The sequence below is a fragment of the Uranotaenia lowii genome, chromosome 3, assembly GCF_029784155.1.
Source record: "Uranotaenia lowii strain MFRU-FL chromosome 3, ASM2978415v1, whole genome shotgun sequence".
NCBI classification, from domain to species: Eukaryota; Metazoa; Arthropoda; class Insecta; order Diptera; family Culicidae; genus Uranotaenia; species Uranotaenia lowii.
The window spans coordinates 120,886,516-120,911,699 of NC_073693.1; the positions used below are offsets into that span (position 1 = coordinate 120,886,516).

A 25,184-nucleotide genomic window follows, 5' to 3' on the forward strand; every position below is an offset into this window, starting at 1 on the left:
TCGGAAGTCCTGAATGGAAATGTTTTCATTCATAAGTTCTACTTAGTGATTTTGTAATAATCTCTTTATTCATACGATTTTTTCAATAATTTAAAAAAGTATTTTCTCCGCCGATCTTTTAGAAAAATGTTCAACGGGACAATCTTATACCTGATTTCTTTCAAACAATCAGAGGTGTAATCGAAACTGATACATTCAAAGAGGCACTCTAAGCTTCCCGTTTAGATGAGCGGATTTTATCTAATTTGTTGCCTGCTAATTAACTGGTTCTACCCACAAAGCATACGAAAAGACCGGATTTTGCACACTCATCGAAAAAGGCCTGGGACTACTACCGAACTGTGAAAGTTGTCATTCTTTAGATTTACGGGTCGAGTGGGGAGGCTGAATGACGAAAATATGAAACGATGTTCTAGTAATAAATCAGGAACGCAGTCAAAACGCCTCCGTGTGATGCGAGCGATAATTAATGTCTATACTGTGATTTAAAGCGGTTGTTTCTAACGGTGCTGAAGTGCGTAGAAAAGGGATTGTTGTTTGATTTTTAAGTCGATAATCTTAAAAGAACAAACTTCACATTATCTTTGTTTGAACATGTTGTTTGTGTTACGTATTGAAGAATAAAAAAAAACTAAAGTTAAGCTGCACGTAACACGAAAATGGCTGGAAGCATTCAAATAGTTTGAAGAACATTTTTGTTACTGAACCTTCTGAAAAAATGTTTGAATACATGTAAAATACCACATAAAAAATGAAATTCAAGAATCAAAGGGATTTTTAAAAATGATAGGTTACTGATTTCAGTCTCACGACTTAACCTGATGAACGATAAGAGTACATATTCTTTTATTTCATTCTTTTTATCTTTTCTAAGTTTTGAAGCTAGTGCATGAATCAAGCGAGATACACAAATCCAAACGCAACTGTCCGTCAGTATACCTTCAGGCTATTTCGTTTGAGCTTGCGTGCAATAAAGCTCGGAAGCGAGCACAGTGGAACGTTTTCATTTAATAACAATACCAATACCTACAAGTTGAAATTCATTAACATGATATTTATGCCGATACTTAATCTGAATCTGAATAATATTTCTAAGTGAGAACAAAAAATATTTATTTGAACCGATTGAAAATCAGTCAAATCCCAAATAAAGATTTGAAACACAAGAATAAAGATTTTGAACAAGCATTTGAGGCCCTCAGAGTCAGAGAGGCACTAGCCTTAGTGCCAAAATCATCAATTTTGGTTAAGATTACCAATTGATTCTTCTTTCTTAATCTCCATTTGTTATGAAACTTAGATTTTTTTTAGTTAACACTTTTTTAATTGAATTAAAACTGCTCGAATTAAAAAAAAATATATGAAAAATCGAGCACCTTAACTACTTTGATGTGCGTTCTCTAGAAACTCCCATTTTGGCACTATTTTTCTCTCAATCTGAGGGCCTCAATTTTATTTGAACCCACTGAAGGATATTGACACGGACATTCAGTCAGCGAAAATTAGGTGTTGAATTGAAGTGTTGAATTATAATATAGTTTAAAAACCATCACCATGAGGGTCCCAAAAACCGAGGGAGGTATTCTACTCTACATTTAAAATTTTTAATTCATATTCGAATTATGATAATAGAGTCAAGTTATTCAAGAGTAACAATCTGGACTAAAAACTTATGCCAAAACCTCAAAAAACCATCACAAGTTCAAAATCCTGCTGCACTTGTTCATAGACATTCAGGTCTGAATATTAAATTTTGAATTAAACCCATCTGGCAGGTTCTGGATCCATTTTCTCATATTCAAAATTGTATTTCTATTTTAGTATTTCTGATTCTGTATCCAGTTCAGGATTCTTGATTTTCAGTTCGAATAATCATAAGAAATGAGAAATCGAAAGTTGTTTTGAAATCTGGGTTCAAATTTGGTTTTGCTTTTAATATCAGATATGAATCATGATCCATGATTCATGTTTTTCGCAAATCATTGCCTTTTAAATATTTTGATAATAGTGCTCCGAATATGAAAAAAAGAAGGTTTTTTTATATTCAAATTCGAAATTCTTGAACATAAATATTACAAAAAAATTATACATTTAAAGCTTCTAATTGGCGATCCAAAATTGAAAACTCAGATTCAGATTCATCATTTGAAATTTACATTTTAGTTCAGATTCACAATACAAAATAAAAATGAATAATTGAAATAATGAATAAAGAATAAACCAGAACTACAAAATTTTGATAATACATTCATGAATGGAGGCTCTAAAACTTGGCTCTTAAAATTCTGATCTGGACTTAAGATTCAGAAATCGTATTTTTTGTACATTTCAGACATCGTTTGGAAATTTGGAAACAGATTCAAAGTTCAATTTTTTAAATCAGGTTCAGAATGCAGATTCAAAATTCAGAAAAAGATTTGGCTTGTAAATGAGTTTATAATAAAAATAAAATTTTGAGAAATTCATGAGAACATGAACTTAAAAATTTGCTTGTCAGTTCAATTTCCAGATTTCAATTTTTTTTAATCAAAATAAGTTTATACACACAATTCAGCTGAAAATCACAAATATGAAGTAGAATTCTAGTTCATTTTCTAAGTTTTGTGAAATGCAAAAAATCCAAACTTTATTTTTAACCCTTCGTTTCATAAAGTAACAAATTTGCAACAATTAATTAAAACTGTTCTAAATTTCACATTTAGCTAAAAAGTCAATTTTTTTTCGATGGAAATAATATTTCTAACTTCAAGATCACGTTTAAATAAAAAAATATTACTTTCAGTGTTTAAAGGTACAAAAAAAACTAACATGAATCTGAAAAATATGGAATGTGGAAAAAGCCTTATTTTTCAATTTTTTCGCCTAGTGTAATTCATATTGACATTTTTTTTTCGACTCAAAAAAAATATTTTCGTATTCCCACTAAAGTAATTCACATAATAAACAAAATTTGAGATTTTTTTTTTGTTTTTTCTCTGATATAATGGGTTTTCATTAATTGTTGCAAATTTGCAACATCATGCAACGGTAGTACCTTAGCTAGTTATATGGGTTCCATAGTGTGTTTTCGAAACTTGCATCGTTTAAACAGTGTATTTGTTTCTTGGTGAAAGTGTTTTCGTTATTAATGGTTTATTATCATTTTAAGGCCGTATTTAGAGAGGGGGGGGGGGGTAGAATGGGGGAAATTGCACCGCCCCCCCCCCCCCCCTGGATGAAGAGGGCCCCCGAGGCGAAAAAAATAAAAGTTTTGCTCAAAACCGTTATCAAAACTACAAAACAATATTAAAAGTACAAAATTGATCAAATCTTAAACTAGGACGGGCCCGATAATAAACTTATTAAGGATTTGTAATTCAGCGTATGTAAAACACATTATTTTAATTTTTTTTTCCACGGCTCGTTGGTATAACAAATACATATTTTGTTTCCAGATGCCTTCATAACTTGCAAAATAAGCATACACCAATTTTCAAAAGTTCTAAATATTGAACGTGATTCAAATAAAGATTTGAAACACAAGAATAAAGATTTTGAACAAGCATTTGAGGCCCTCAGAGTCAGAGAGGCACTAGCCTTAGTGCCAAAATCATCAATTTTGGTTAAGATTACCAATTGATTCTTCTTTCTTAATCTCCATTTGTTATGAAACTTAGATTTTTTTTAGTTAACACTTTTTTAATTGAATTAAAACTGCTCGAATTAAAAAAAAATATATGAAAAATCGAGCACCTTAACTACTTTGATGTGCGTTCTCTAGAAACTCCCATTTTGGCACTATTTTTCTCTCAATCTGAGGGCCTCAATTTTATTTGAACCCACTGAAGGATATTGACACGGACATTCAGTCAGCGAAAATTAGGTGTTGAATTGAAGTGTTGAATTATAATATAGTTTAAAAACCATCACCATGAGGGTCCCAAAAACCGAGGGAGGTATTCTACTCTACATTTAAAATTTTTAATTCATATTCGAATTATGATAATAGAGTCAAGTTATTCAAGAGTAACAATCTGGACTAAAAACTTATGCCAAAACCTCAAAAAACCATCACAAGTTCAAAATCCTGCTGCACTTGTTCATAGACATTCAGGTCTGAATATTAAATTTTGAATTAAACCCATCTGGCAGGTTCTGGATCCATTTTCTCATATTCAAAATTGTATTTCTATTTTAGTATTTCTGATTCTGTATCCAGTTCAGGATTCTTGATTTTCAGTTCGAATAATCATAAGAAATGAGAAATCGAAAGTTGTTTTGAAATCTGGGTTCAAATTTGGTTTTGCTTTTAATATCAGATATGAATCATGATCCATGATTCATGTTTTTCGCAAATCATTGCCTTTTAAATATTTTGATAATAGTGCTCCGAATATGAAAAAAAGAAGGTTTTTTTATATTCAAATTCGAAATTCTTGAACATAAATATTACAAAAAAATTATACATTTAAAGCTTCTAATTGGCGATCCAAAATTGAAAACTCAGATTCAGATTCATCATTTGAAATTTACATTTTAGTTCAGATTCACAATACAAAATAAAAATGAATAATTGAAATAATGAATAAAGAATAAACCAGAACTACAAAATTTTGATAATACATTCATGAATGGAGGCTCTAAAACTTGGCTCTTAAAATTCTGATCTGGACTTAAGATTCAGAAATCGTATTTTTTGTACATTTCAGACATCGTTTGGAAATTTGGAAACAGATTCAAAGTTCAATTTTTTAAATCAGGTTCAGAATGCAGATTCAAAATTCAGAAAAAGATTTGGCTTGTAAATGAGTTTATAATAAAAATAAAATTTTGAGAAATTCATGAGAACATGAACTTAAAAATTTGCTTGTCAGTTCAATTTCCAGATTTCAATTTTTTTTAATCAAAATAAGTTTATACACACAATTCAGCTGAAAATCACAAATATGAAGTAGAATTCTAGTTCATTTTCACCGTTTCAAAAGTTCTAAATATTGAACGTGATTCAAATTCAAGTACGGGGCTTTATCCAGAGAGTTTAAAAATCTAATAACAAACAACGGATGCATTTTTTTATTTTTCAGCTTGACTACAGTACTATCTGCCAACATTCGATAACCGAGGTTTGAAGTATTGTTTTGCTTTTTTTTCTTGGAGATGAATGATTGATTTGAATAAAAATTACAATGCTCATTATTTTTACTAAAGTATGAGCCATTTCTTATAATGAATCGACAAAAAATGCTCATTATTTATACTATTCAACCTTTTCCTGGAATTTGAAACTTTTTGTTATTGAATTTAGTTTTATTTTTATTGCTATTTTATTCTTAAATTGATTACAATTTTGAATTCTAATTTTAGAATCAAGTTCCATATTCCAACTCATTCCGAAGAATGAAAAAATCTTTATTGTTCCTTTAACTTTGCCAACAAATAGTTTTATGTAATTTGTAATTGGACCATTCCTTCAAAACTAAATTGAGCCTTTGCTATTCAATACTCAAGTTTGTTTATTAAAACTGGCATATAGTTATGGTATGATTTAAGATTTAGAATCTTTATCAGAACCAATTGAAATACGTTTCAAGCAAACGTTAGAAATAAGTTCCTCAGTAGGTGATATATTATCGCATAACTACTCCCAGCTAATTTCTCGAGAGCCTTTGTGGTCTAGTGGATAAGCTGGTGCGAGTCTGGTTTCGATGTGCCAGGCTGGGTTTGATTCCCGGTATCAGCGAGAAAACTTTTGGGTTCGAATCCCATAAGTGGTCGACAGGTAAGATGTGTTTCCTCTTATAACTGATTATATAATAAGAATGTTTAACCAGCTTCCAGCTGGCCAGGTATTAAGGCGCCAACTTCCGACTTCCGAAAGACTTCCGACAAAGATGAGTGGAGTACTAGATTGTCGGAAGTCTGCGTTTTGTTGCCAGTTCACCAGCGACGTTTCTAAAAATTTTATTTAAATTCACAATATATGCACGGATGCCAAAATACCTCTATCCTGATTGACCCGTTCTTCCAAAATATACCTACATCAGCACAATACTTTACTCCATAACAGTTCATAGGAAGCCATGGGGTCGGTCCAAGAATGCATGTGAACACATATTTAGGCAGAAACTACGGTGAATCCGTGCACCCATGGTGGATAACCAACATACATAACTACTCCCAGCTAAATTCTCAACTTTCATGGTGTTCAGAAATCTAGATTTGCTGAAGTTCCTGTGCGAAAACTATGATTAGTGCAAAAGAAATGAGGAATAAGCATTTATTTCCAGTTGTCTAGTGTGAAGAAAAAAAAGGTGTAACCTTTTCATGTTGTTGCAAATTTGCAACAATTAAAATTTTTGCTAAATAACCGAAATATGTGAAAATATTATTTTTTCATTATTTTTTCCATCATGTATTCATCATTGCGCACTATTGAGAATTTTTTCAAGAAAAAATAAAAAATCATGAAATGAAGGGTTAAAAAAATTATCCACAGGATTTTAATTTTGAAATTGATTCTTTATGAAAAATATTTGCTGCTAAAGAAACATGTACCTGGTCTTCACCTAAAAAAATATGTACAAATTTCATATTTTTTTGTAAATATTGCAGTTTGTTTAAGCCCAATTTCAAATTAAAATCATAAATTAAGTTCAAGTTTGCAATCGGAAAAAATAATCGTTTTCTTTTTTTTATTTTGGAAATTTCATTTATTTTCATCAAAGGTTAGAATTTTGGAATTTGCAAAATAATTTGTAAGATTGGGCTTGTTTAATCGGAAAAAATAATCGTTTTCTTTTTTTTATTTTGGAAATTTCATTTATTTTCATCAAAGGTTAGAATTTTGGAATTTGCAAAATAATTTGTAAGATTGGGCTCGTTTGATTATAGTATAGAACAAGTTTTGTTTTAAAAAGAAATTGAATGCTACCATAAAAAGAACTTATTTTATGCTCAAATCAAATAAGTTTGATCTACCAGTCTCTAAACAAATTGAAAGATCCATCGATAAAAGCAGATTTCATTATAAAAATTTAGGCCTCCCTTTAGGTTGAGGTCCACTTTTCTAAAGTTACGATGTAATACGAGAACTATTAATGAGAACTTAAAAATGAATGATCGTATAGCTACAAACATAATTTGTTTTGATATGTTTTTATTCGTGCATTGTTGGGCAAAATTCAGTCACTAACCCCCAGGTTCTTCCTACGGCCCAGTATGTGCTTCATCTAGAGTTTCGAATAGATACAGATGCACTCCTGAAGCGTTCATCAATCGTCGGAATTCTTGCTATAAAATTTGAATTTGAATTCTTATTTCCTGCCAGTAGTCACGAAATCTTGAGTGCGACTAACGTGCACAATGTTCTGGATCCTGGATTTGAATTCTTGTTAAATTATATTTCTTTTTTTTTTAAAGTGACTGATATCGCACTCGAAAGCTTGCATATTTTAATCAAGCCCCTCACTTTTTTTACCTTAAAACACATTCTTCCAGTGTTTGCAAGTAGTCTGCTTGAGTTGAACCAAATGAACAACAAACCAATGTAATAATAGATCTCCTACTTATAAGTACGGTTTGTCAAATTACAACTTTTATCGAATTTAGAAAATCCTGACGTATGAAAAGTTATTTTCTTGGTCAACATGAAGTACATAATTTTGTAAAATGAGATTAACAAATCTTGCAAATGTTAAAAAGTTTAATGTAATATTCATCAAACATCTTATCATCCTAACAGGGATCAGAAGACTTCAAAATCTTTGAACTTACACTGCCGTTCTACGCAAGAATGTCCCATGAGAATTTTGAGTCATTTTCACTTCTTTGCTAGTAACAGCATCTTTTAGTGGAAACTTTCGAATAAAAACGCAAACAAGTGTACATACTTTGTTCTGAACTTATGCAAAATTTTCATCAAGGTGGTTGTCCCTATGTTGATGTTTCTACGCAAGATATAATGTTATCCTTGTGTTGATCGCGCGGGAAAAGTGGGTGGGAGAGAAAAAAAGGAACTTTTAATGCGTTTTGTGTAAATAATTCGTTTTGTTCTAAAAATTCAATGACAGTTTTATCGTAGTGAACAATTCAAGTTAATCATTTTACAATGTTTTCTGCAAAAAAATACATTTCCTACAAAAAAAAACAGTAAATTAGAGCCAAAAATGCTCCGTGAGACACTTTTGAGTAGAATCAGAACGCATACCGATGCTAGTTCTACGAAAAACTGTCTCACGGCTACAGTTTTTCTATCATTTTAAAAGCTCGTATATTTTATTTTCCCCCAAAAACTTATGGTCAACCGTAATTTGAGAAATACGTTCCTCTTTGTTTATTAAAATGAATAGTTGAGTATGGATCCTTTAAATAGTACCTAACGAATAGTGTTTGTGAAAATTTCTCTGAATAAAACACTCAAGGCGTCTCGCTCCTTTTCCGTCTTCTATTTTAGTGTTCTTTTCAGTGAATAACATGATATTCAACATTTTAAACTCATCTTAAGAGATTTTTTTGATAAAATTTGTAAAGTAAGTGTAAAAGTTTTCTCTAGTGTGACATTCTTGCGTAGAAATATCAACATAGAGACAACCACCTTGGTTAAAATTTCGTATGAGTTCAGTACAAAATATACTTGTTTGTTTATGTTTTTATTCGAAAGTTAACACTAAAAGAGAGTGTTTCCAGCAAAAAAGTGAAAAAGACCCAAATGTCACATGGGACAGTCTTGCTTGGAACGGCAGAGCAGTGGCCTTTAAAATTTTAATGTTTAAAATTCAGGGCATTTCAGGACAATTTAAAAAATAAGGACGCTCAAAAATCTGGACAAATGTTGATCTATCAGGACACCTGGCGCCTGGCACCTCTGCTGGAATCAATATTAGTAGTGTCTGGCAAATGAATGAATATTGTCACATAATGTTTAGCGAGAAAGCGCAAAAAATAGTTTTGCTATTTTCTAGTTCCTCTGAATTAAAAACGCAAAATCTATTATTTATAAGTAGATTTGACCATAGAGCAAAATGATCTTAATTTCTTCATTATGGTGGCCCAAATTCTTAAATACGGTCTGATATTTCAAAATAGACTGATTCCAGAAGATAATGGATCTCAATTTTACCCCTGAAGGCATTCCTCGAGCATGAATTTCAGAAAAAAAAAATAGGAATGAACTAAGTAGCTTGCATTATTGACAGATAATTAAATGAATCTGAATAGAGCAAGTGATAATTTGTGATGTTAAATTAAAAAATAGGAAAAAATTAAATAAACAAAATTAAGTTTTAAAATATGAAAAAGGTTGCCAAATATGAAAAATTGTAGCAAAAACTGTACAAAAATAAAAACTCTAGTGTTGCAAGATTCTCTTCATGAAAAATATTGCTCTGTGTTCTATGTTATAACTTTTTACTCTCTACTCCTAGTAAATTGGAGTCTTCGGCAAAATTGTAGCCAGAAAAGTAGCGGATACCTTAATCTCATTTAAAAAATCGGCAGAGAAGGTAACGATTTCTTTCATTCTAGATGTTTAACCCATGTAAAGTGGTATAACTTGACTTACCTCAAAATCTTTCCCATCCTCCATCAGCTGCGTCGGCCTCGCCGGACCATTGCTATTACTGCACAGGGACCCTATCGATCCGGCTCCTGCCGGTCCGGATCCATTCTGTTGTTGACTCGAGGGTTGCGTTAGTGGCATGATAGTGGGATTACCATTCATAATATAGTCACTTTCCTTATTCTGCTTTTGTTGCTTAAACTTCTCATATAGCTCACCACCACCCGCAGCAGAGGCAACAGCACTTCCGTTTGCCAGAGATTCGTTGTTTCTGAAAGGGATGAAATTTTTGGTTAATATCAGTTTAACATCATTAAGGTAATGAATCTCACCTGGGATGATCGTAGATGACTCCGCCAGGAAGACCAGCAACAGGTGGAACGCTCTGAGGTGGACCTTGCAGACTGGTACCGTTTCCGGAACTTCCGGGAGGTCCAACGGTTGGGAGCGGCGGGGGCGGAACTTGACTGTGATGTGGAAGACCCGTTGGCACTGGTTGATTGGCTGTTGTGATCTTATCCGTAAGCGAATCGCGCCGGGAGCTTTTCGCAGTTGAATTTGTGGTATTGGGACTGTCCCGTTCGGCACTTCCCTGGTGAATGTCGCTCGTTTTCACCACTGCACCAGCAACGGCCTGCAGGTCGGGCGATTTCGATTGCACCGAGGCGATTTCCTCTATCGATGGAAGTCCCTGCTACAGATGATGATGAATGACGTTTTTGCGGGTTAGAATGGGAGTAGAACAAAGAATGCAACGTTAGAATGTGTGCGGTCATGTCGTGTGTAGGTTCCCATCTTGGCTAGGTGCGCATATTGCAGTTCTTAACCAGTAATAGCAAAGTGTGGTCGGGAGCCGCAGATTAGCAATTAATCGAGTGCTTATAGGATTTATTAGAGGTAAATAGGCGACGACGATGTACTTTTAGGGATAGTTGATTGGGGCGCATATTGTTAGAAGTGGTGTACGAATTCTAATGCTACAAATTATTTGCATTTTTCACTCTGATACAATTCAACAGCGCAGGTGGTACTGACTCCGAATGTTCACCAGAGTGTACAATTTTTCTCCCCCGGTTTCATCCACGGAACCGTTTTTGGAATGGGGATGCATCAGAATAACACGGATGATCTCATGTAGATTAAAAATTTATGAAAACAGTGTGATTTGAACCTATAATTTGATTTTCTGTATCGCATGTTACAAGATAAAGATTAAATATTTTAAGTAAAATAATACTTCAAATTCATTTTGAATTAACATTGTCACAGAAAATTATTCGATGGTTAAACGTGAATTGTTAATCATTAGACTAGTGAAAGTCTACGGTTATTTTTGAAGTTAGTAGTACAGAAGTCGATTCATGTGAATTTATTCCAACTTTTGCTTTAACTTACTTGGAGCATTCAACTGAAAGTACTTACTTTGTGTTATGAAATTTGTATCAAAACAAATCACACCAGATAACACTTAAAACCACGGATATTTGTTGAAACGAAAGGCGTAGTTTCATTTGAACATGTGAAAAAGGAGACAGAAAATATTAAGCAGCGTTTAGAGTAGTAAGGTTGCTAGAATTTATTCAGCACGTATCCATTTCATTTCTTAATAAATCGAAAAATTTAACTAATCCTGAAGTTTCTTGTAATATAAGACCATACTTTTATCTTGGTTTCATTCATTTCTATGGAGTAAAGTCAGTGAGTCCCCTTTGAATCTGTTTTGAGAGGAATTTAATTATAATAGCATTGGGAGCTTGTACCTCTAACAATGAAAGAATTACTGTAGTACAATGAAGTATGATGTGAAATGTGAAAACTAGAGGAACGTACAGGGAGGTCAACAATGAATATAAGTAGAGTGGTTTTTTATTGCTAACCATTTTTTTAAAATTGGCATACAATTGAAAAATTTATAAAAATTGGATTAACGGCAACAAGTAGATGTTTCTGAAGATAAGTTACACTGGGAAAACGATCGAGTCTGTAGACATATCTTACGCATGCATTCAGAGCTATTCTCATGCGGTCCAAGTGTGAAAAGTTAGCGTTTAAAAATACGAAACAACTGTATATAAAGTGTGGTAGTATGAAAGTTTTTAGCTTGGTGTTGGAATCTAAGATTGTTGATCCTTTCAGAAAATTGAATAAGGTCTTCATTTATGACTAAACTTGATTTGCTTCTAGAAAAAATGATGGCATTGGTTTTGGATGAGTTGAAGGTCATTAATAAAAAGAGAAAATAAAAGGGGACCAAGAACAGATCCTTGCGGTACACCAGCAGTTTTTATCGATACAATTCGCAATATCGTCATAAACTTCAATGAGAGCTGTTTCCGTACGATGATTTGCCCGAAAACCAGACTGAAATTAATTCAGAAGATTAAGGTCATTAACATAAGCAGAGATTTTTTGCTTCGATAGTTTCAAAAACCTTAGAAAGTGAACATAATAAGCTAATCGGACAAATCCGGGCTATTTGATCTCGAAACCTGGCGAAATCCGTACATTTGATTTCAAAATTCTCAAAAAAAAAATCCGGGCAATTTTCGGGCAAATTTGGTCAAAATTTAGGAACTACTAAACACAAATCAAGAAAAAAAATTGAACAAAAATGATGACTTTCAGCAGTTTTTAAATCGTATTTTAGGTTTTCAAAAAACCTTTCATGGAGATTTTCATGAAACTCGTTCAAATAAAATTCGTTTAGGACGCATAAATAAACATTTTTGCAATACAATTTGTTTTTTCGTTTGTTCTGGCAAATAAAATGAATAAATCCCAGCAAAATACGGGTTTTTTTCAATGAAATTTCCGATGTCAAATTTTGTGTTATAAAACCGGGGAACCTTAATTTAGAGCATGGGTTGCAAAGATTTTCACAAAAATTGCCTTATTTGGAAGCTGGCGGACAGCAGGAACATATTTTTTTTTTCGAAAATTTCGCATCAGGGATCCGTCTTTGGGTTGTTTAGGTAAACCGGAAGAAAAAAAATTTTGCATAAATTCGGGAGGTCTTTGATAGGCAATTTTAGTTAAAATCTTGGCCCCTATGGTTTAGAGCATTATAAACACTCAGTGAATCAAATTGTCCTTGAAATTGTCTCTAAACAAGTGATAAAGTCGATGAGTGGTTGATCTGTATTCTCTCTCTGTGTGACAAACTTTTGCCTATCTCGTATGTGTAGCATGACAGAATGATATAGGGAATCAAGAATTGTCGCGTAATGGAAAAATGCCAAAGTAACTCCAATTTTAAAACCTGGAAAAAGTGCTTCAGAGCCTTCAAGTTATCGACCAATTAGTTTGCTTCCATCTTTAAGTAAACTATTTGAGAGAGTTATTTTGAATAGAATGATGATTCACATTAATCAGAATTCTATTTTCCCTGATGAACAACTTGGTTTTCGTCATGGACATTCTACTACACATCAACTTTTGAGTGTAACTAATATTATTTGACTAGCCGAACCTTACAAGTAAGCTATCAAAATGCATGCTCTGAAAGGACACCCATTAGAGCTGGTGTCCCTCAGGGCAGTTTACTTGGGCCAATCTTATACAATATTTTTACTTCTGATCTTCCTGATGTACCAGAAGGAAAAGGTAGAAGATTATTTGCTGATGATACTTTGCTTTCAGCCAAAGGTCGAAATTTACGGGTGGTACGCAGTAGATTGCAACAAAATTTAAATTCCTTTTTGAATTACTTGAAAATGTGGAAAATTTCTCCTAACGCTTCCAAAACTCAACTTATTTTATTTCCCCATAAGCCAAGAGCTCAATTTTTAAAACCTAATGAAAATCATTCCATAACTTTTAATGGGGTTTCATTAGAATGGTCTGATCACGTGAAGTACTTGGGACTTACACTTGATCGGAATCTTACTTTTAAAAATCACATTGAAGATATTCAATCTAAGTGTAATAAATATACTAAATCTCTTTATTCTCTCATCAACAGGAAATCCAAGTTGTGTCTGCGAAATAAGTTACTTATCTACAAACAAGTGTTTCGACCAGCGATAATGTATGCAGTTCCGATTTGGTCTAGCTGCTGCGCGACGAGGAAGAAAGCCATCCAGAGGATTCAGAACAAGGTTCTGAAAATGATTTTGCGGCTTCCACCTTGGCACAGCACCGAAGATCTTCATCGGATTGCGGGCATTGAATCGATCGAAGAGATGGCCAACAAAATCATCTCCAACTTCAGAGGCAAATCGATGCAGTCTTCCATCGCAGAGATTCGTTCTCTTTATAACTAGTTTAATTTTAGGATAGTGTTTAGTTTTAAGTTTAAAATATTTTTGCCATTACAGGATGTTCTCCTACATTAAATTCTTACAAATTTAATTCTTACAAATAAATTTTTAATATCTAGTTAACTATAGGGCTCTGAACAGTTCATTATTGAGCTGAACACCTAATTTAATGAAAAAATGTAATATAAATGTAATGATGAATTGATACAAATAAAGACATATTTAAAAAAAAAAAAAAAAGAATTGTCGCGTCATTGACAAATTCTAAAGTGAAATTGTCCTGAAATTTAAAGCTTGGGACAATCCGCTTCGATTATGTATGTGATCAGATCAAGAACTATCTGGGAAGAGCTTTTGGCCTAAAATTTAGAGAGCCCATGTTAGAAGTGCTATAGGAACAATTGGTCGTTGGGCTCAAGATAAAAGGAATCCATAGGAGAAGCGATTTGGGGACACTGAGTCTTAGCCATGGCCGATCTGGCCGGTTCCGGAACAGAACATTTAAAAGTTATCGGATCAAGACTTACGGCATTTGAGAAGAAAGCTGTTGGCTTCAACATGAAGGGTATTGATACGAGAACCGATTCGGAGAAAATGGACTGAGGCCATGGCCAATCTGGCCGGTTCCGGAACGAAGTATATCAAAGTTATCGGACGAGGATTGCGGCATATGAGGAGAAAGCTGTTGGCTTCCTTATGCAGGAATCGATAGGAGAGATTTCGCAGTTATCTGTTGCTAAAATAGGCTGAATACCGATTTATTTGACTTCGTCGTTGAATTGATTCAAACAAAATTCGCTTTGCTCATTCATGTGTGATTAGATCGCACATTTTTATTCAAGTTAACAACAATATTTGAAACAAATCAGAAATCCTGTGAAATTATCTAACAACAAACAGTGATAATAACCCAAAGTCAAATATAGGAACTACTGATATAACTATTACCAAAAACTTAGAGATGATCCAAGACTGCTAAACTAATAAAGTTGCCCAATAACATTATGAGAGAAAATTTCTTTCCATAAATCAGGGAAATAAACGTAATCATTCTACTGTTATCTTCAAGGTTTATTAAACAACAAAAAATTTCTCGACTGCAAATGGCTAAAGAAGACAGATGTTGATTTGTAACGCTAGTTAATTATAAAGACATACACCGTCTTTGCAGACTGAATAAATGACGTGGACAACTTAATTAACATTTAACACCCAGTACCGAGATGGGAATCGAACCCATGCCATCAGTGGGCTAGCGGTTAAAGTCTTACCACGCTAACCACTCGACCACCGAGACGAAATTTTAATTCTCAAGGATGTGGACATCATGCACGAGCCTAGAAAAAAAGTTCCGCTTGTTGATGAAGAATTTATGCTGCATTCATTCGTATAGGTAAGTATAATTTGCTTTGATATAACTGTTTCATAATTCTTGTAATTTTCTATCACAATTTAATTTCTCTTACAGATTTCCTGAAGAGTGAGATTGAAAAAAAAGATCGAATAAAAATGTTGGGGGTGATATAAAAATTTGAAAAAATAAAAATTCGGTCTGGTTAAATTTTGATGACGATAACATTGAATTGGTCTTCCATGCCAAGCTTAACCCTCATCCGCCCCTGAAATTTTTACCCGTTACAATCCCTGGAGTGTCAAGTGTCACTCCTCGCTAAAACCAATATATCTCTCTTGTTTTTGAATTTTTACAAAACATATAGTTTTGTAAATCTCGTAATGTAACTCAAATATGTTTCTCGACAATATTTACCTCGAACACTTCAGTTTTCCGTTATTCAAAGTCTAAGAAAAAAAATCAGAAAAAACATTCTTTAGAAAAATACTATAAACCAGCTACGGAACGCACAAAAAAAATTCACTTGGTGTCCGAGAAAGCTAAAGTTAGAAGCTATACGTTGGACATAAGTATATATATATATATTTTTGAATTTTTTTTAAGATCCTGACCGCAAAAATGTAAAAAAGTGGTTTAAAACCAATACTTTTCAATCAATGAATCGCCAAGATTGTTGAAGGCCTACCAGATAAATTTTGAGTAGAGGATTGGAAAGTTGACGTAATTTGGCACATATAAGCGTTTTTAGATTTACAAAATACGAAACACAGAATTTTTAACGAATTTTCAAAGGAAACTGTTTTTTTTTTACTTTCTGTCAATTTGTAATTTATCAAATTTTCTTGCACATAAATTCAACTTTGCACGAGATTTTAAGTATAAATAAAAACACAAAATTTCCGTTATAAATTTCTATTCACTAGAAAGGTAATTTTATACCAATTTTAGTGGTGTAATTACAAATTAGTCTAGCGCTACGATACTTTACAAAAATATGATAAATAAAACTGTAAACTACCGCTAGTAGCGGCTTGTTCGTTTCCAAAAGTTGGTAGGACTGGCGGCAAAAACGACCCTATCATAAGGTGGTTCGTACCATTTCAGAATACTGGGTAAATATACTCAAAATCTAGTGCAATGTAAAATTTAATTGCAAGAAAATTTAAAATAATGCAAATTGACAAAAGGTTATAAAAACACCTTTTTTTTGAAAATCCGTCAAAAATTCTGTGTTTCGTATTTCGGAAATCTAAAAATGCGAAATTGTGCCAAATTACGTCAACATTCTAATTCTCTTCAAAATTTATCTGGTACGACTTCAACAATTTCGACGATTCATTGATTGAAAAGTACGGTTTTTACACCACTTTTTCTAGTTTTTTAGTGGTCAGGATATTAAAAAATTAAAAAAAAAATCTGATGTCCAACGTACAGCTTCTAACTTCAGCTTTCTCGGACACTACGTGATTTTTTTTCAGCATTCTGCAGCTGATTTACAGTCTTTATCCGAAGCATTTTTTTCTGATTTTTTTTCTTAGACTTTGAATAACGGAAAACTGAAGAGTTCGAGGTGAATATTGGCTAGGAAAAATATTTGAGTTACATTACGAAGTTTACAAAACTATAAGTTTTGTAAAAATCAGTTAAGAAACAAGAGACCGGATCCGATGGACAAAACTTTGGACTTTGGAAGTCATGTGTGCTTACGCCTGTAGGAAGACTGCCTCAGTTCAGGATGTGACCAAAAATTGGGATGACCTCACCGCACCATCCATCGTGCCAAGATAAGATTAGGCCTTAAGACATATAATAAGCAGAAGAAGCCGAAGCGATGCCAAAAATAAGCTACTTCTGTAAACCAAGAGATCTTATATATAAAAATGGAGACGTTTTCTTTGTAACACCATCACGTATGAATGGTCGGTCGGAATTAAGTGAAATTTGGTATCCGAAGGTTTTTCGGATCAGAGATGGTTTGTTTAATAGTTTCGAGATTATTACTTTTTATGGAAGGGGGGCTCCGAAACAAAATCAACTAGAAACGGGACAAAACTCAAACAACTTGTAGACGATTTTCATGAAAACTGATTCACGAGCACGAAGAAGTTAAAGAACTGTTAACATTTTCCAACGATTTATTAAGTAACGGGTAAAACGAAATTTACCAGGTCAGCTAGTTATAATATATTTTCACGGAGAAAAATGTATAGTTTTATCAATAATATTTCGACTTATATTCAATCATATTGATAATTGATTCTCGACCAACTATATTTATTTAATTTTCAACTATATTTGTTTGGATGGTTTTATGAATTCAACTATAAATATGATAGCTTCAATTACAATTATGTGATTCAACCATAAACCAAAAATATTGTAGATTCAACTATACAGCTAAGGTTGATTTAACTGTTAATATGATTGAATCAATTATACTTCTACGCTTAAATTCAACTATATTTTATAGTTGTTGTTTTTTTGGTAATTATTCTGCATTTAATATTATTTTTATTTTGGTTTTCTACATATTTTGTTTATTTGTAAGAACAAAAAAGGTTATGTTATTAACGAATAATATAATAATGCTTTGTTTGGGTTAGTGGTCAGGATATCAATGATTTTGGCATTGGGGATTATTCTGCGACTCGATTGACGTGACTCACGAAATTTCACTTACTCGTCCTGACCAAGGTTGCCGAAACCAAATCTGTGTTTTGGCGAAGAAAAATACTGAGTTTCTGTGATTTTACCTGAAAATTCTGTGATGGTTTTCTGTGACGCTACTTCCTTAAGTTTCATCGAATGTTCATGGAAAATTGTTTTTTTTTTTTAATTTTACCTGAGCAAAATCGATTAACCTTACTAATCTTATCATATTCTTCAAATCTAAACTTAGATATCTAAAATTTATATTGACTTCAAAAATTAAAATTTAGGAAACACATACAACATTTAAAAATCTGTGAAATATTTGAATATTCCGAAAATTCTGTATTCTGTGACATAGATTCTGTGATGAAAATATGCTCCAAATTCTGTGAAATTACAGATTTTTCTGTAAATCTTTGGTCCTGACTCCAGAAAATGCTTCAGAAAAGACATTTGTGTATCGATGAGCTCTGAAGACCAATAACAGCTCATCCTAACGAAAATTTCGAGCCTAGAGAGGCTATTTCAGCCAGAAAAACGATATGAAATTTCATAAATGACGTCACTCGAGTCGCAGAATAAGCAGCCATTTCTGCTTCCCGATGAAACACAAATCGGTACCGGGATGTCTACTACCGACTCCTTCAGCGGCATCGTTTCATTCCCTTGCAATTTAGTTGCTCCCGCTTATGGATAGAATTAACATGAAGGGAGTAAAAATTTCGTCACAGTTTTATTTAAACAAGCACACTACTACACTTATGTACATGTAGTGTTTAGATTTTTAGTAATTATTCTTTTTTCTTCTTTTTCTCAAGGATTTTAATCCTGTGCGAATGATTCATCCCTTAATAGTATTTATTCAAATATCACACAATGAATCATAAAAATATATTTGAATCTACTATATACATATATACTTGAAAGCCTAAAGTCAATCATACATTTGAAGTTGAATCTATCATAATTACAGTTCAATCAATTTTACCATTACAGTTGAATCTGTCATATTTATAGTTGAATGTAAAAGGTTAACCAGGAAGTTATAGTTGAAACTAATATTTTTATAGTTGAATGCCTAAAATCAATCATACAATTGTAGTTGAATCTATCATATTTACAGTTAAATGAATTATACCATTACAATTGAGTCTATCATATTTATAGTTGAATGTGAGAGGGCAACCAGAAATGTATAGTTGAATCAATTATATTTATAGTTGAATGCATAAAATCAATCAATCAATTATATCATTTTAGTTGAATCTATTATATTCATAGCTGATTGCGTAAGGTCAATCATCAGTTTGTAGTTCAGTCTATTATATTTATAGTTGGATGCAAAAAAAAAATCAACTACGCTTTGATGATTGGTTCAACCAACTGAAATAATTAGAACAACCTGAAATAATTAGAGCGAAAATCGGTGTGCGCTATCATCGACGACAAAACCTCTTGAAAATTTGATTACAAAACGCTTCCGGTTATTTTATTTATTTATTTTTTTTTTGAAGAAAAATCAGTAAAAGAGTAAGTTTGTCAAGCCATATGTAAGTGTGGCATGCATTCTGTCCGTTCGTGAACACAGACACAAAGAATACAGCTGTCCGTGAGTGCCTGAACCGTCGCATGGTCTGCAAACATGATCACACAGTACTGTTTTGCCCGGATTGGCATCAATTCACTACTCAAAAGACACGATGGCTCGGTACCAATTTAACATAGTCCGTACCGTACCGTACCATACCTTTAGCGCAACCGAACAAAACTATTAAGGCCCACACCGAATTGTATTCAAGAAAACATGTTTAACCTTCAGATTCTATCGCAAAACTTGCAAAAGACTGAGAAAAAGTGGTCAAAATCATCGCAAATCAATCTTTGCTGAAGCTAATGAGCAGTCTTTAATAAACAAAAATTGATCACTAGCCTACGATTTCCTGGAATCTAATTTTTTATTGATGGAAAAGAAGACTACATAAAAGTTTTAAAAAAATGGATTTGTCCCTAAATTGTGCTTATACTGTTCATTTCGAAGGTAAAAAAGGGATTAATGTGGACACTGGGTAGAATTCTACAGAACTTTGAAATTTTGTACGAATTACATACTTTTCAGATAAGTTTTAAAAGATAAAACAAATTTAAAAAAAAAATTAACTAATATATAAAATATTTTAATGTGTAGATTTAAAGAATTTCACAGATTATTATATTCCGGGATTTGAAAGCTGATGGCCATATTCAAGCCATATATCTTCTGTAGTTAGTGTTTTTGATTTTTCAATTTTCCTCATTTTTTAATTTCTTGATATAACTTGGAAATTTTAAGGAACGTTAGCAAACGTTTTCTTGCGTTTCACAGATTCAATTAACCGACTTTATCTCAAAGTTAATCTAAGGATTGAACAAAACATTTCGGAAATTTTTCAAAAACGCTCTAGTAAAAGCGAACCCCACATGTTTTATTTCTTATCCCTTCGTTTCATGAAGTAACAAATTTGCAACAATTAATGTATGAAAAAAGTGGAAAATCGTATTTTATTTTAATTTTTTTTCTTGATGTACACATCTTTTTCAACTGTTTAAAACGATATTTAAGGGAAAATAAAAAATCATGAAATGAAGGGTTTAATACTCTTTCAAGTTATCTATTTAACTAACAAAGGTTTAATTGAGTGAATTGTATATTTATCTTTATAAGCTTCGGCATCTTCACTTTCTGGTGGCGTTTTTTATTTGTACAAAAAATACACTCTTGTGGACAATTTTTTTTTTTCAATAATCATAAAAGGTTGAACATTGTTAATCAAAGGGGAAATTTTTATTTGAAAAATATCAACTTATGCCATTGTTGAAAAAAAAACAGTTACTTTTAAATGGAAATTATTTTCCTGTAAATGTCCTCTTCCTTTCGTCAGAGCGTGCCCTATCTTAGGCTGATCAAAATTACTTTAGGAAACCACCCATAGAGGGGAGCAAGTAACCTTTTTTCCCGCGTCCAAAATCGAACTGTACGCGTCCGATAACCGATTGTGTTCACAATACAAGAAGCAAACATCCCTCATACGCCGCCAAGGGCACGTTCTGGTCGTTTCTTTTTCGGGGGTTTCTTAACGGGGGGATTATTTCGACACTATGACATCGTTACATTACTGTGTCCTTTGGTGTTTTGCCAATGCCAAGATTCAATGGCTGAACTAGAGGCGGCGTCTTGGAACATTTTAAAATGTTGCCCATGAGTTCATCATGCAGTATTTCCGTTTTTTGGAAGTTGATGACAAGAATCTTGTCTGTGACAGTAATTGAGTTTCTACTTCTGCGCTGATTCTATGAAAGTTATCTGACACTATTTTTCCCCAAGCGTGATTTCGCACATTACACAAGTTTTTTCTTGTAATAAGCCTATATCAATTACAGAAGCTCGCGTGACACTGGGTTTTTGTTTAAAGTCACAGTCTTGACATGAATCTGTTTAAAAAAAAAAAAGAAAAAATCTGGGCCATACACCAGCAGCAACTACTAATCCTCGTAAAGCGGAACAAGGATAATACGCAAACAACACGATAAATCCGATGTCACACGATCGCGCTCGGGCTGAAAGCTTTTCCTCATTCTCGAATCCTTATAGTTGGTCGTCTCCTATCAACCGCCATTCATCATTTGGGCGCGAATGTAAACAAATTCTCACCCCGGACAGCCGGAGCAAAGCTTGTTGGCACGCAGCAAAACCGCCCCAAAAGGATGAAAAACTCCTCTTCATTCCAACGACGACGGATGTAAAAGAAGAAGGAAAGATTCCGTAATGCTTTGGCACGAGAGTCAACAAGCGCCACTATAAACACTGGGCCCAATGCATATTCATAAATTATTGATTTCTTCTGGTGCACCGTGGCTCTGAATGACTGACTACTACTGTGCGACCTGAAAAGCCCTCTTGAATCAACTGCCTAGGGGCAGGAAGCTACAAGTCAAGGGAGAAGACGATGGGTGCACACTGAAAGAAAGAAAAAGTGTCAAGGGAACAAGATGCGGATAGAGCGCCCCAGGACCTCGGCCATGATGAGGGCTATCCTGGACGAAACAGGAACAATTATGCGACTCCGATATCATCGGGCAATTCACTTAAAAGGGAGAGTTTAAGCTACGGATCAAGTTTCCTTTAAATATTCTATATACTTAAGACATTGATTAAAATGAGCTTTAGAATATAAAATTGGAATTTAGGAAAATTTCCGAAGGCTCCCTAATAAGTAGCTTAGCTTGCTGATTACTCACATCCACCTTAAAACATTGAAGTCGAAATGCCTTACAAATCTATTGGAAACGAATTTTCACGCTTTAAAATAGATTTGAACTTAAAAATAAGGTATCTAATAACACATTTCGGATCCCAGGATAGCTGGTGTGTCTCAGTTTTAGAATAAATTCCGCATATCCAAAGGTTGCGTGAATGATCGAGGCCACTAATAATGTTCAGAGGTCAAATGAACGGAGCCTGGGATTGTCAGTACATCCACAATGCCCAAAACTGATGCTGTCTCTTTAAACATCAATAACGGCGCCGACCACGTCCTAAAGGGTGATACGGTCAAAATTTGATCAAGGGAAAACGCGTGTAAATTGGTGAAATCGTTTATTTAATAAATTCAAATTAAATTTCTTTTTCAAGTTTAAATTCAGGAAAAATATTCAGTTAGGCTTCCGCTTTTCCAAATCCGAATTGCCGGGCGTTACGCTTAACCCCTGCCATCAGATTTTGTACTGCCACCTTGTCCACCTTCTTCGCCGCAGAAAGCCAGTTTGCCTTGAACTATTGCTCGTCCTTAGCAGTTTTTTTGGTCTTCTTTAGGTACCGCTTGACAATAGCCCAGTATTTCTCAATTGGGCAGAGCTCTGGCGTGTTGGGAGGGTTCTTGTCCTTGGGGACCACCTGCACGTTGTTGGCGGCGTACCACTCCAACCGTGTTTCTTCAGGAAAGGCAGCAAACTTTTTTTCACGTAAATTTCTTGGTTGACAGTCCCGGAAGCTATGAAAATGCTGCTTTTCAAGCCACAGGTACAGATGGCTTGCCAAACCAGATATTTCTTCGCGAACTTTGACAGTTTCATGTGCTTGAAAATATCTGCTACCTTTCCCCTTCCTTTTACCGTATAAAACTCCTGTCCCGGAAGCTGCTTGTAGTCGGCTTTGACGTACGTTTCGTCGTCCATTAACATGCAGTCAAAAAACTTCGTAAGCAAAATTGAGAGAAATACGTCAAGTTGATATTGACCAAATTTTGACCGTATCACCCTTTAATAGTCAATGGATAGGTTGGAAAAGGAAATATCAATTATGAATCCTTTATTTCTATTAAAAGTTTGTTTTCGAATTTTATTCCAATCTCAAAATTCAAAATGAAGGCATCCCTACAGATTCTAACGGCCCTTATAAGAAAAGTAAAAACTGTCAATATATATTTTCTCCTTCCGCGGTTTGCTATCAGTCATGCAATGCCGGTTGAAAGAAAGCTCCATTGCATAACATGGAGAGGTAAATATTGACCTAATTTACTCGATACTTGCTTATGTACACGAACGCACGTGATTTACGAAAACAGGTTGCACCTTGCCAAGATAAGTTACCGGGACGATAGGAATGACATACTCTCTTCCCACCGGTTTGTACCAACAAACTGTGTACTATCAAACTTACCTGATATTCATTGAAATTACTACTCCGATAAACATCGCTCCCGTCGCCATTCTCGAACAACCGATCCACACTGGAGGTCATCATTTTGCCGCTCGTCGGTTTGATTCCGGTCAAATGAAAACTGGCAAAGCTGGACCGGGACATCGGGAATGATTCGTTGTTGGCTTTGGGATCTGAAAGAAGTAAGAGAAACCGGAAATTATCAGGAAAATGGTAGGAATGTCGATTAAGTGAGAATGATTAAATACTCACTGAGACAGGTCGAGACGGCATCCAGCGAGGGCAGCAGGGACCGGGTCATGATGTCTGCCGCACTTCGGGGCCTGGTGAATGGCATCACAGAATGGGGGAAGGTTTTCGGTTTGATCGGCGTTATGAGCATATGTTCAGTCCATGAGGTTTCGAGTGAGGGTTTTTCCAGTCTTTCCACGTCCACGTTCAGCGTTTTCTGCTCGAACGGCACCGAAAACGTCTCGGCCGGTATGCTCTGGAGCCAGCTGAGCAGCGAGAGATCCGAGTCGGTGAATCCTGCAGGGCAGTAAAAAAGGGAACGTTATTCGAATTTCTAAAATTCCAGCGTATGTTTTGCGTTGAAGAAAAAACTCTAGGTTCGTTTTACATGTTATTTCATAAATAGTATTAAATAGATCATTTACTTGAAAAGAGGTATTTGACGAAAATTCGTTTTGAAATAATTCATGAAACGAAACACGGGAGGGATAAATTTATCGCATCGCCTAGTGATGTTAAGTTTTGACGCCAAATGCTCATTCCAATATAACTGCAAACTTAGCAGCTTTACTTTATAGTTTTGGTACTCTTGGCTATCGTGTTAAATATAAACCGAATTAATGATTTTGAACCTAAAAGACCTACTGGTATTTCTAACTGCAGAAAAACAGCTTTATTGACGAAAAAGTCCATATGGACATGTTTTATTAGCCTGAGTTGATTTTGGGTCATTTTTGAATTTCTCAAACCCTGGGGTCTCAAATGTTTCTTTTTGGTTCGGCTAACAACCTACTGCTCCCGATTGAAAGAATTGTTACGGAATCCGAAAGAAATGACCGACCTGGAACTTTGGCGACGACTTTTAGCATGAAAACACGGACACGAATTGGAACTTGGAACGTTTTAACCCTTGCCCAACAAGGCAAACTGGCACAACTTGTTAGAGAGGCTAGCCGCCTCAAGCTTGAAATTCTGGGACTGAGCGAAGTCCGTTGGCCTAACACTGGAGAACACAAGACACAGTCCGGGCAAGTACTGCTTTACTCTGGCATACGAGGAGAACATGCTACTCGGGAACGAGGAGTTGGTTTCCTATTAAGCCCGCAGGCCTACGCGGCCCTCATTAGATGTGAACCAATAAACAAAGAAATAATCGTAGCCAGATTCAGAACACGGGTTAGAAACCTTACAATGGTCCAGTGTTATGCGCCAACTGACGTTGCCGACTTGCAGGAGAAAGAGCAGTTTTACAGTCAACTGAACAGCGTGGTAGGGAAAATTCCGAAGGGTGACATTCAAATCCATTCGGGCGACTTCAACGCAAAGATGGGCTCCGACAATCAGGACCTTGAGCGCATCATGGGGCGCCATGGTCTAGGACAGATGAGCGAAAACGGAGAGCTGTTTGTAGAATTTTGTGGCAACAACAACATGGTGATCGGTGGATCGCTCTTCCCC

The 25,184-nt window shown here is 34.4% G+C and overlaps 1 protein-coding gene across 2 annotated transcripts in view; it reads right to left on the reverse strand.

The window, feature by feature from the left end:
• Window positions 1–25,184, reverse strand: part of LOC129751136 (WD repeat-containing protein 47) — a 309,466-nt gene that overhangs the window by 276,571 nt on the left and 7,711 nt on the right. For both annotated transcript variants that reach the window (XM_055746456.1, XM_055746455.1), the window contains exons 2-5: window positions 23,748–24,023; window positions 23,496–23,668; window positions 9,868–10,229; window positions 9,539–9,806 (exon numbers count right to left, since the gene is read on the reverse strand). In XM_055746456.1, coding sequence (XP_055602431.1) covers window positions 9,539–9,806; window positions 9,868–10,229; window positions 23,496–23,668; window positions 23,748–24,023 — 1,079 coding nt within the window. The remainder of the gene's footprint in view (window positions 1–9,538; window positions 9,807–9,867; window positions 10,230–23,495; window positions 23,669–23,747; window positions 24,024–25,184) is intronic.